The 13,645-nt window shown below is 40.2% G+C and overlaps 1 protein-coding gene across 5 annotated transcripts in view; it reads right to left on the bottom strand.

Moving 5' to 3' along the window:
- Positions 1-13,645, bottom strand: part of SNRNP40 (small nuclear ribonucleoprotein U5 subunit 40) — a 37,072-nt gene that overhangs the window by 22,629 nt on the left and 798 nt on the right. For all 5 annotated transcript variants that reach the window (XR_009539018.1, XM_060140767.1, XM_060140768.1 and 2 more), the window contains exons 2-4: positions 11,373-11,502; positions 10,038-10,131; positions 8,233-8,398 (exon numbers count right to left, since the gene is read on the bottom strand). Coding sequence is in view for 4 of the 5 variants with exons in the window: in XM_060140767.1 (XP_059996750.1) it covers positions 8,233-8,398; positions 10,038-10,131; positions 11,373-11,502 (390 nt within the window). In the remaining variant the exon portion in view is untranslated. The remainder of the gene's footprint in view (positions 1-8,232; positions 8,399-10,037; positions 10,132-11,372; positions 11,503-13,645) is intronic.

Raw genomic sequence — 13,645 nt, 5'->3', positions numbered from 1 at the left:
GTTTTTTTTTTTGGACATCCCTCGCAGCTCCTGGGAACTTAGTTCCCTGACCAGGGATTGCAACCGGGCCCTCCGCAGTGAGAGCGTGGAGTCCTAACCACTGGACCACCAGGGAATTCCCAACACTTACTTTTAATGGGGGCTTGATTCATTAATAATAGAAGAGGAAGAAAGATGAAGATTAGGTATAACAACTCTAGATTCTCATACTCCAACTAACCAATTGGTTTCTATTTTTTTTTAAATAATAAACTTACAATACAACATGGGTCTACATTTTTAAAGTGTGGATAGTAGGTCCTTAAATATGGTTCAGTAAATGACTGACAGACTTGAGAAGAACCATGAGGAAATGTCTTAAGAGTATGGGTCATTTCATTCAGAAGAGAAAGACTTTGGGGTGACTATGTTCTAGGTTTTAATTTTTTTTTTTTTTACGGTACGCGGGCCTCTCACTGCTGTGGCCTCTCCTGCTGCGGAGCACAGGCTCCGGACGCGCAGGCTCAGCGGCCATGGCTCATGGGCCTAGCCGCTCCACGGCATGTGGGATCTTCCCAGACCAGGGCACGAACCCGTGTCCCCTGCATTGGCAGGTGGACTCTCAACCACTGCGCCACCATGAAAGCCCCCGTTCTAGGTTTTAAAGGGTTGTCATAAAAAAAAGAAATCAACCATGGAATCATAGTAAAGGCCAGGGGTTTAAATTCAATCCTGTGGTAAACAAGTAGAATATGAGTTGTCCCTGTGCCAAGATACCTCTTCTTTCCAATTCTCATGGTTTAGGATGAAAAGTAGTTTCTACTTCATTGATGGAAACATGAACTAAAAAAGGCTTAGTGTTACTCAGATCGATGATGCAAAAAGACTGCTTCACTCCTCTTCTAGAGACCCAACAGCCAATCCTTACCCATCAAACTCTCTGGCTATAGAATGAAGTCCAAACCTCTTAGCTTGGAATTCAAGGTCTTGATAATCTAGCTCTCACATCTTACCAGACTTACTACAATCTCTGTCTTAACAAATATTCTCTACTCAGGTCAAATCAATCTGTCTTTATCGTAAAAGCTATGATAGCCACTTAAAGCTTGATTCAAATATTTCAGAATTTTAGTTCCAGACAATCAAAATTTTTAAAAGATTATTTTATTCTGAAATATTCACTTACCAAAAAAATTGTAAACGAGAACATTTTTTTGCCTAAATCATTTGAGTTGCTGACCTAATGCCCTGACACTCCTAAATACTTTAGTATATTTAGTGCGCTTGTCTCACAAGATGTTCTCCTACGTAATCTCAACACAACCATCAGAATCAAGAAACTAACACCCATACATTACTATCATCCTCAGATCTTATTCAAGTTTCACCACTTGTCCCAATAGGGTCTTTTATTGCAAAAGGATTCAGTTCAGAATCATATGTTGAATTTATTTATTTATTTATTTGTAAATACTTATGTATTTATTTGGCTGCGCCGGGTCTTAGTTGCGGCACGCGGGATCTTTAGTTGCAGCACGCGAACTCTTAGTTGCAAAATGTGGGATCTAGTTCCCTGACCAGGGATCGAACCCGGGCCCCCTGCATTGGGAGTGCAGAGTCTTGGCCACTGGACCACCAGGGAAGTCCCCATATGTTAAATTTAGCTGTCATGTTTCTTTAGTCTCCTTCAGCCAGGAAGAGTTTCTTAGACTTTCCTGGAGTTTCATAACCTTGACGTTTCGCAAAATTATAGGACAGTAATGTTCCTCAATTTGTGTGTCGGATGTTTTCTCATGATTAGATTCAAGTTATTTGGCAGGACTATACTGAAGTGATGTTGTATTTTCATTGTATCCTATCGAGTGGCTCACAATTTTCATTTGTCCCATTACTAAAAACATTCAAAACATTTTTTTTTCTTTTAAATTTTGGCTGCACCACATGGCTTGCAGTATTTCAGTTCCCCGACCAGGGATTGAACCCAGGCCATGGCAGTGAAAGTGCTGAATCCTAACCACTAGACTACCAGGGAACTCCCATAACATTCAATTTGATCATTTAAGAGATTCCTCTGGCAAGCTTTTTTGCATAAGACATTCTAGGCCCACCGTGTACTTTCCCTGCCCAGACCTGAAATAAGGAGCCCTTTTAGTGGAAAATGGTATTTAAAGGCCAAGACCTATATAGTAGATGTGCTCATTGGTTTTGGGGTGTTGTTGTTCCTAGACCCTCTAAGTGGACAGTTAAGCAATATATGCATACATAGGTGCACACACATACATCTACAAACACACATTTACATCTAATTTTTTTCCCTACACTTATCTGTTTATATATTGAATGTCGTGAGCTCACACTGATACTCTGAATTCGATACTGACAACACAAGATGCATTTTAGTTTTCTCTTTCTGTATTGATAAATCCTTTCTCTGACAGTGAGAAATCTGCCCCCCATTATACTTATTATATTTACTTATTTGATCAGGCTTCCTGTATGTAACCAATCTCCTACATCCTCTTCCAGCTGTCTCCTGCATGGATGTCCTCTTTCCCTGTTTGAATGTGACTCCCATTCTGGGCTGATTCTATGTGAAACCCCTCCTCACCCCATTTGGGTGACCCCTCTGTGTGAACGCTCTCTTCACTCTGCTCTGGCTCTAATACCACTTTCCAGGCTGCCCTTCCTCAGGGACTCCATCCTTGTCTGAGTCTGCTCAGACTCAGACTCCCTACCTGAACTGCTCCCACCCTGTGTGTGCACCCTCAACTCAGGCTCTGACACCCACTGTCTCCCCCACACCAACGTGTAGATGACTCTTTGACCCTGCTACGGCACTGACTCTCCATGCTGGGCTCCTCCCTCCGGTTCCCCACATTGGGCCATCTACCTCGTGCTGTGTGGATGCCCTCCTTACCCTATGCAGTTTCCATCTCCCTACACTGGATGCGGATACTCCCCCATCCAGTGTGGATGCTCTCCTTTCATCTCACTTGGGTTCTGACACACCACTCTGGGACACTTTGGCCTATCCCCACCTCTAACCCAAACACCTTTCCTACTTCGGTCTATGTAATGGTACCAGGACTTGAATTGTTTGTAAAAGGGAATAACATATATGATTTCACTTAATTGCTTCATTAGAAGAAAGAATGGATTGCTGAAAATGGTTTGAAAAGACTGGTATGGACAATGCTGAGGATACCACTTCTAGACTGAAAAATACAAGAGTTATTGAAACCTCTGCTTTCTGTTGAGAACTCTGACAAATAAGAAACATGACATATTCCTTCTTAGATAAGCACAAGTTATTAAACTCCTATAGTTATAAACCTAGCAACAGAAAGCAACAATAAAGCATTCCAACTTGGCAAGTAACTAAAAGGCATATGTAAAAGGCTGTTCAATGAAGCAATAATTATATAAATAATATATTGAAATTAAAAATAAAGAACTGGTTAAAAAGTCACTTTAAGTAATGTGATATATTGCACATTTAAAAAATACTGCCTTGAAAATAAATACTGCCTTGAGTATGATTATTTCAAACCATGTTTAATTAAGGGAGAAGAGAAGCAAGAAACTGAAAGAAGGAAAGAGTAGAAAAGAAAAGAACGTATACAATGGAAGGTAGTAGAAAAAGAAAAAGCTAAGGAGAGATGGAAAGATAAATATGAGCACAAAGACAAAATGAAACAAAGTCAGAGAAAAGATAAAAGAAGAAAAGGTGAAACTAAACAAGAATAAGTTCCTAAGGACTTCCCTAGTGGTCCAGGGTTAAGACTTCACGCTCCCAATGCAGGGGGGCCCACATTTGATCCCTGGTCAGGGAACTAGATCCTGCATGCTGCAACTAAAAGATGCTGCATGCCGCAACAAAGATCCCACGTGCCACAACTAAGACCCACCACAGTCAAAAAAAGAGAAAAGAATAAGTTCCTAGATGGTTACCATAGCAAGCCCTCAATAAATGTTTGTTAACAAAATTCATTAGGGCACTCTTGCCTCTGCCTTTTGAAATGCCAATTAGCAAATCAGCTGTTAGGTCTCTCCAACTATAGTACACCTACGTTAAGATCTCTGGGAATTTCATGCGAAACTTGTGAAATCTGAACAAGATTGAGGGATCATAGCAATGTCACCTTTTATAGTTATGAGACAAGTTAACGTTGCTGAAAACTGGGTGAAGAGTAAATGGGATCTCTGTATTATCTCTTAGAACAGCATGAGAATCTATAATTCTCTCAACAAAAAGGAAAATAAACCTATTAAAAAACAAAAACAAAACAAAACAAAACAAAAAGACCTCTGGTAGTTATTCCTAAGCCACAGACTCTCAGCCAAGCATCAAGGGGCCCAAGTGATTGTTTATTACAAGACCATTTAGTAGAAAACATCTCAAAGCAGATAATCCAGTAGGTGAGTGTCACCACCTTTAATTATGAAAAAAAAGCAAATTCATTTAAAAAAGCAACAAACAATCACAAGTTGAGTGTGATTTCTCAGATGTTCTCCTTTGAAATCCCTCCCTGTTTAATCATTAAAAAAAAAAATCCAGAGTCAAAAACTAGTGCCAAAGAAAGAATAAAATGGTACTACAAAGCAGCGTGTCCTGTGTGCCCCTGAAGTAGGTTACTATTTCTAGGCCTCATTTTCCTCATCTGTAAAGTGAGGATGCTGGAGGAGATCAGTGGCTCCCAAAATGTCATACCTGCTACATCAAATCACTTGAGGAACACATTTAACATTCTGATTCTAAAAAACACAATACCATTGACATTAGCATCCAAAAAAAGAGAAATACTTAGGTGTAAATGTAACAAAATCTGTACACGATCTCTATGCGGAAAACTTAAAAACTCTAATGAATGAAATCAAAGTAGAACGAAATAAATGGAGAGATATTCCATGTTCACAGGTAGGAAGACTCAGCATTGTCAAGATGTCAGTTCTTCCCAATTTGATCTATAGATCAATCATACTGATCAATGCAATGTCAACCAAAATTCCAGTAAGTTACTTCACGGATATCAACAAATTGGAGTTTATCTGGAAAGGCAAAAGACCCCAACTTGCCAATACAATATTGGACAACAAAGCTGGAGGACTGACACTACCCAACTTCAGGATTTACTATAAAGCTAGTAATCAAGACAGTGTGATATTGGCAAAAGAACTGACAAATAGATCAATGGAAGAGAATAAAAGGCCTAGAAATAGACCCCCATAAATACAGTCAATTGATCTTTGACAAAGGAGCAAAGGCAATACAATGGAGCAAAGACAGTTTCTTCAACAAATGGTGCTGGAACAACTGTATGTCCACATGTTAAAAAAAAATGAATATTTTTTTGCACCTTTCACAAAAATTAACTCAAAATAGATCACAGACCTATATGTAAAATATTAAACTCCTAGAAAGTAACACAGAAGAAAACTTAGGTGACCTAGGGTATGGTGATGACTTTTAGATATAACACCAAAGGCACAATCTATGAAAGAAATCATTGATAAGCTGAACTTCATTAACATTAAAAACTTCCCTGTGAAAGAAAATGTCAAGAAAATTAGAGGACAAGCTACAGACTGTTGAGAAAATATTTGCAAAAGACACATCTGTTAAAGGACTATTATCCAAAACACAGTAAAGAACTCTTAAATTCAACAATAACAAACACGGGCTTCCCTGGTGGAACAGTGGTTAAGAATCCGCCTGCCAATGCAGGGGACACAGGTTCGAGCCCTGGTCTGGGAAGATCCCACATGCCGTGAAGCAACTAAGCCCGTGTGCCACAACTACTGAGCCTGCGCTCTAGAGCCCATGAGCCACAACTACTGAGCCTGCATACCACAACTACCGAAGCCCGCGTGCCTAGAGCCTGTGTTCTGCAACGAGAAGCCACCACAATGAGAAGCCCACGCACCACAACGAAGAGTAGCCCCCGCTCTCCGTAACTAGAGAAGGCCCGCATGCAGCAATGAAGACCCAACGCAGCCAAAAATAAATAAATAAATTTATTAAAAAACAAAACAATAACAAACAACCAGATCAAAAATTGAGCTAAAGAACTTAACAGATACCTCACCAAAGAAGTACACAGATGGCAAATAAACATATGCAAAGATGCTCAACATTGTGTTACCAGAGGAGGAGGGTAGAAGAAGTGGGAATTGGAGGAAGGTGGTAGAAAGTACAAATTTCTAGTTATAAGATACATAAGTACTAGGGATGTAACGTACAATATGATGACTATAGCTAACACTGCTATACGATATATAGAAAAGTTAAGACAGTATATCTTAAGGGCTCTCATCACAAGAAAAAAATTTTCCCGTTTTTTTCCTTTTTGTTGTATCTATATGAGAAGATGGATGTTGGTCAAATCTACTGATAATCATTTCACAATATATGTAAATCGAACCATCTTGCTGCATGCCTTAAATTTGTACAGTGATGTATGTCAATTATTCTCAATAAAACTGGAAAAAAGAAGATGTTCTACATCATATATCATTGGGAAAATGCAAAGTAAAACAAAAAGTAAGATACTACTACACACCTATTAGAAAGGCCAAAATCTGAAACACTAACAACACCAAATGCAGACAAGGATGGGGAACAAAGGAACACTCATTCATTGCTGGTAGGAAGAAAAAATGGTGCAGCCACCTTGGAAGACAGTTTGGCAGTTTCTTACAAAACCTTTACTGCACAATCCAGCAATTGTGCTTCTTAGTATTTACCCAAAGAGTTAAAACCTTAGGTCCACACAAAAACCTACACACAGATGTTTAGAGCAGCTTTATTCATAATTGCCAAAACTTGGAAGCAACCAAGATGTCCTTCAGTAGGTGAATGGATAAATAAACTGTGGTACATCCAACAATGGAATATTATTCAGCACTGAAAAGAAATGCACTATTAAGCCATGAAAAAACACGGAGGAATCTTAAATGCATATTACTAGGTGAAAAAAGCCAATCTTTAAAGTCTATACACTTTACGAGTCTACCTATATATGACATTCTGGAAAAGGCAAAACTAAGGAGACAGCAAAAAGATCAGTGGTTCCCTGGGGTTGAGAGGAATGAATAGGTGGAACATAAAGGATTTTTAGGGCAGTTGAAATACTCTGTATGATACCATAGTGCCAGATACATGTCATTACACATCTGTCCAAACCCACAGAATGTACACCACTAAAAGTGAACCCTAATGTAAACTATGGACTTTGGGTGATAATGACATGTCAATGTAGGTTCATCAGTTGTAACAAAGGTACCACTCTGGTGGGGGAAGCTATCCATGGTGGGGGCAGTGGATATACAGGAAATCTCTGTACCTTTCCCTCAACTTTGCAGTGAACCTAAAACTGCTCTAAAAAAAATAAAGTCTTGGGACTTCCCTGGTGGCAGAGTGGTTAAGAATCCGCCTGCCAATGCAGGGGACACGGGTTCGAGCCCTGGTCTGGGAGGATCCCACATGCTGCGGAGCAACTAAGCCGGTGCGCCACAACTACTGAGCCCGCGTGCCACAACTACTGAAGCCCACACACCTAGAACCCATGCTCCACAACAAGAGAAGCCACCGCAATGAGAAGCCCACGCACTGCAATGAACAGTAGCCCCTGCTCCCCGCAACTAGAGAAAGCCCACCTGCAGCAACAAATACCCAGTAACAAAACAAAAAAAATCCCATTCCAGACCTACTAAACCAGAATCTGGGTATTTTTAGCACGTTCTTCACGTAATTCTGATATGCATACAGGTCAGCAATCATTGGACTAAATGACTTTTAATACCCCATCCTGTTACTAAAACCACGTACTGTATAGTCAGTATATAAAACTTTTTTATTATACTGACTATAATTACACAACAGTCTTGTAAGACATGTATATTATTGTCAGTGTTCTGAAGACTGATAAGCTGAGGATCAGAAAAGTGAACTGCCTATGGTCACACAATTAAGTAAACAGCTAAGTCAAGAATCCAATTATTCTTGGATGGTGGTCCACTTTATTCCAAGTCACAATGGTTCAACAGTTGTAATATTATTCTATATGATACCTAAAAAAAGAAAAAACCCTTAACTGCTTATTATTTTAAACATATTTTAAATAGTGTCTGTTTTGGGAAATGTCTGATGAAACAAAGTTGTGGAGAGGAGGGTAAAGCACAGGTGGGAAGACAAGATAAGATTCACATTATGTCACTTCAGAAACCCTCAACACACAGACAGACAACACCCACCTTGACTGTACCGTCGTCACTGCCAGTGCAGACAAGCTGGGGACCCCTCCTGGCCGGATAACAGGAATTCACAAAGGAAGTGTGCCCCTTCAGTCTTTTAACTCTCTCGCCTGTTTCACTATCCCACACCGCCACAGTTTTATCTGTGGATGCTGAGAAGAGCATACTAGAAGGTGAGAGGAAGAACAAAAAAATAAGTGAAGACAAGGAATAGCAATCTATCTTCTCCACTTGCCAAAACGTGCCAGTTTTCAAGATCACTAACATGTGCTCTGACAGCTTGGCACCTGATGCTGGAATGCCTCACCTTACATAACAAAATCCTAATCATGCTCTAGACCCAGTTATAAGGTCTGCTCTACGAAATGTAAAAAAAATTTCCCTGTCAGTTCCCACATTACACATCTAATACAGCAGTCTTCTCAATCTTTCCCTCCTTTTTGATATACAACACTTTACATATCCTTCCACTTGGAAATGTTTAATCACTCCCTGCTGTAGAGGTGAGACACACTGTAGCAATTCCTGACCCAATGGCTTGGTAACTCTCTTTCTCTAAAACTCAAAAGGTTTTGTCTCTGAGGCTGATTTCTAAGTTATAATTGAATTTACAATGCTTTCTTTACTCAAATAGGAAAAATTTATACAAGGCTATGCACCCAGTTGTTCAGGGAACCCTAAAATTTTTAGGGGTCAGAGCTGTAAAACAATAAATGTTTACTGAAATACTGAATGGGATTAACTAACTTTGTATAACCACATTTTTATATTATCTGTAGTTATTCTGAAGTTATGCAATTGTTAAAATATTTATAATAAATAGTATGTTATAGTAAACAGACATGACAGGTGAATAACGTTAAGGGTAAAAAGCAGCAGACAAGATTGTACAAGTAGTTCTTTTTTTTTAAATTTGGCTGCGCTGCGTGGCTTGGGGGATCTTAGTTCCCCGACCAGGACTGAACCCAGGCCACGGCAGTGAAAGCGCTGAGTCCTAACCACTGGACTGCCAGGGAACTCCCACAAGTAGTTCTAATATATACAAAAAAACCAAACTGTTTTGAATAGGAAAAAGGCTTGAGAAAAACATATCATAATATTAACAGTGATTATCTTTGGAGTGGTAAAAACGTGGGCTATTTGGTCATATTCCTGCTTTTTTTTCGAGTTTTCTTGAAATAGATTATTTTATTATTACTTTTATAATAAAAGTCGCTAATTTTTATATATGTAAATTACATTTTATGTCTTAAAATTTTTTTTTCTGCGATGTTGATATGTTAGATAGAGGTGATATGTCTATAAATGCCTACATGGAACAATAACACCTTACTTGGGTTACAGCGATAGGATAATAAAGTGGTTGTCCAAAACGCAGATTTTTTTCTTTTTAAACATCTTTATTGGAGTATAGTTGCTTTACAATGGTGTGTTAGTTTCTGCTGTATAACAAAGTGAATAAGCTATACATAAACATATATCCCCATATCTACTCCCTCTTGCGTCTCCCTCCCACCCTCCCTATCCCACCCCTCTAGGTGGACACAAAGCACCGAGCTGATGTCCCTGTGCTATGTGGCTGCTTCCCACTAGCCATCTATTTTACATTTGGTAGTGTATATGTGTCCATGCCACTCTCTCACTTTGTCCCAGCTTACCCTTCCTCTTCCCCGTGTCTTCAAGTCCATAAAACGCAGTAGTTTTTGACAGCACAGTCTCCTGAGAGAAAACTCAGGGATGAAATGTGAAAGGATGCCAAGAATTACTATAAGAAGCAGTTGTCACCCACTATGCAGAATACTCACCTGCCGTCTGTGTTATAATGCAGTTCCATCACTGCTCCACTGTGTCCCTTCAATGTAGCATAGTTATCGCAGTCACCATAGACATTCCACAACACTGTTAGGGCGACAGGGGTTCTGTGAGCATTACTAGGCAAAAGAAAACTCACTATTGGCCATGGAAAGGGTACTTATGAATTCACTAGAACAACAGTTCTGAAATTATACTCCTTTGGAACACTATTAGTTCTATTAGCTAGATCAATTTTCTTCACATTAAAACAAAAATAATGCAATATTTTCACATTGCATAAAATAAAAACATTTTAGTTAATGGCTATAATTTTTTAAATCTTAAGTGTTTCTCCTGTACTTTTAAAAAGTTGGCACTCACAGCTACTGTCTGCTATGAGTAGAAGCAGACTGCAAAATGACGGTACTTATGGGAAACTCTGGAAGCTGCAACTGACTTGAAGGTCATAGGAGAACGACTTTATACTACATTCACTCATTGCAAATGTACTAAATACCTATGCCAGGTGCTGGAGTAAAATAAGGTAAATGAATAGACACAGTTCCAATCCTTAGGGAGCTTGGTCCAGCACAGAGTGAAGTTTGATGAGTGTTATTAAGGAACACTCTATACACAATAAGGTATTTAGACTTATTTTCCTGCTGATAAAACTGTTTCTAGTTTGTTCAATGAAATTAAGCAAATCAGTAGTTCAAGTATGTTCTGCAAAGATCCTTATGCCTTCCAGAGACTTGGCCACTAGTAAGTTTAAGGAACACAGAACCAGAACACCAAAATCAAAGCAGACATCATCCACCCTGAGGCACAGTTATAAGCAAAGAGCCAAAAGACTCTTCTTGACTAGTAGCTGAGAATCAGGTAGCAGATCCTATTGACGGACAGGTAGATTATCCAAGTGAGTTGCCACGTCAGGACTCCCTCCTTCCTTTCCAAATGCTAAGATTCTGAGGGAATGGATCAAGAGGAGAGCCTCAATATCTTTGGGAAAAAGTTATCTCTCTCCTCTTTACTCTCATTAGCCTGTTAAGCCTAGATCTCCAGTCTTGCTAAATCAGCTCGAGATTTGCCTCCATGAGGACAATGTTCTCAAACTAGAGCGACTCACTTTCCAACTGGTAACGTAATTCCTTCTGTATTTACCACATGGACCCTGAGTTCTCCACCCAAAATCATTCAGCATTTTCATGACCCTATTTTAGCATATTAGCCACATAGTTTGTTATGTGACCAACTTAGACTTATACTCTCTATGGCACTGAAGGTTTTAAAAAGTAATCACTATTTGGCAGGCAGCAATTACTCCAGATTCAAAAACTATGCCTTACATATCAGTCGGTCAAATCCTGCAGATGCTAAAGTGGATCCATTGGGGTGAAACTTGCAGCAATACACTTCCCCTTCATGTCCTGAGAGAAGCATGATTGGGGCTTGAAGGGAGGAACATCTTGGAGGCCCCTAAACAAAAGAGAGAAGTACAGAGTAGTCACTACATACAGGCAAAGGAGACTGAAAGGTCAGGGAATGGGGAGTATAAGGAGAAGACAAGGGAAACTGATTGAGTGTATTTCTCCTGATTTAGAGAATGACAACTCTTCGCACATAACTTATGTCTCCAATTTTATACTCTCCTGCTGAAGTTTCCAGTGTCTATCTGTTATACTAACTCTCTTCCTCCCTCACTGTGCTCCCATCCCATACCCAACTTTTATTTAGTTAGTTTTTAAATTCGAGCGCTCAGTTGCCTGCTTGCCTCCTTTCAAGTTTGACCTCATTTCTTAGGCTGAGTGCCCATATTTTTGTCTTATCATTGTCCTACATCATTTTTTAAAAATTAATTAATTAATTAAATTATTTATTTTTGGCTGCGTTAGGTCTTCGTTGCTGCGTGCGGGCTTTCTCTAGTTGCCGTGAGCAGGGGCTACTTTTTGTTGCGGTACGCGACTTCTCATTGCAGTGGCTTTTCTCGTTGTGGAGCACGTGCTCTAGGCGCGTGGGCTTCAGTACTTGTGGCATGCGGGCTCAGTAGTTGTGGCTCATGGGCTCTAGAGCGCAGGCTCAGCAGTTGTGGCGCGTGCGCTTAGTTGCTCCGCAGCATATGGGATCTTCCTGGACCAGGGCTCAAACCTGTGTCCCCTGCATTGGCAGGTGGATTCTCAACCACTGCATCACCAGGGAAGCCCTATACCCAACTTTTAACTGTTCAAACACATTAAACTAATTTCTGCCTCAGGATCTTTTACACTTCTTGTTGCCCCTGACAGGAACCCCCTTCCCCTAGATCTTCCTATGTGTGGCTCCTTTCAAATGTTTCCTCTCCAGAAAGTCTTTCCTGGAACACTCAAGCTCAAGCAGCACCCTACCTCCCTCTGCATTCCATCAACCCTGCTGTATTCTCTCACAGCACCTATCACTATCTGAAATTACCTTCCTTATGTGTTTGTTTACATTTTGTTTCCCCTGGCCTGCCACTAGAAAAGCTCTGTGAGTGCTGGAATCTTACCAGTGTAATTCTACACTGTTTTCCCAGTTTCTAGTTTGATGAATGAATGACTGAACTAAGCTTTCCCAAAACCCTGCAGGGTACAGTTATTAAGCAAAGTAGTTTTGATTATGGTCTTGGACATTAAGCCTAGGCTTGGGCAATTCAAAGAAACCTGGGCTGATATTCTTACTTGTCAGACAGAAGAACAAGTTCACTATTAATAATCCCCAAATCTCTTCAGTTTTCCAGCTTACTCATTTACTCAAAAAATACTATGTGCCAGGCACTGTTCTATGCACTGATAAAACAGGATTGAACAAAATAAACAATGGAGCTTGTGTTCTAGTGGGAAGGAGGGGCAGAAAGGAGGGAGGGAAGGCAGAAACAAGTAAAACATATAGATGGTGGTATGTGCTATGGAGAAAAACAAAGCAGCAATGTGGGCTAGTGAGCACAGGGTATTGCAATTTAAAACAGGCTCGTCAAGAAAGCTTTCACGGAAAAAGTGATACTTGAGCAGAGGTTGGGAGGAGTTGAGTGTGTAAACCATGTGAACATTTGGAAGAAGAGTAAATCCGTAGGGGGAGCAGCAAATGCAAAGGCTTTATGGCAGGAGCATGGAAGCCAGTGTGCCTGGAGCAGGGTGAGCAATGGAAAATTGGTAGTTCAGAGAGGTCAAGGGAAAGAGGGCAAAAGACTGTCAGGATTTTAGTTTTACTCTGAGTGAACTGAAAAGCCAGGGAAAGTTTTCAGCAGGGGGTAATACGATCTGAAGTTTAGAAGGATTCCTCTGGCTGCTGGATTGAGACTAGACTGAGCATCCGTGAACAGAAACAGGAATACCATTAGGATCCTACAGCAATAATGCCAGCTGAGATAATGATGGTTTAGACCAGGAGCTAGTGATGGAGCTGGCAGAAGTAGTAGCAAGTCTGGATATATTTTGAGGACAGTGCCAGCAGGATTTATTGACCAGCTGGTTGAGGAGTTGGGCAGGGGGGTACATATATTTCTTCCGCTGAGCCTAACAGGACCGAGGGAGAGGTGTGATCACCACCTCTATCGTACAAGAAATGTAGTTAAGAGCATGGATTCTGAATTTAAAATCTGTTCCTA

This window comes from Lagenorhynchus albirostris, chromosome 2, assembly GCF_949774975.1.
Source record: "Lagenorhynchus albirostris chromosome 2, mLagAlb1.1, whole genome shotgun sequence".
NCBI classification, from domain to species: domain Eukaryota; kingdom Metazoa; phylum Chordata; class Mammalia; order Artiodactyla; family Delphinidae; genus Lagenorhynchus; species Lagenorhynchus albirostris.
This window is presented reverse-complemented; position numbering and strand designations above follow the sequence as displayed.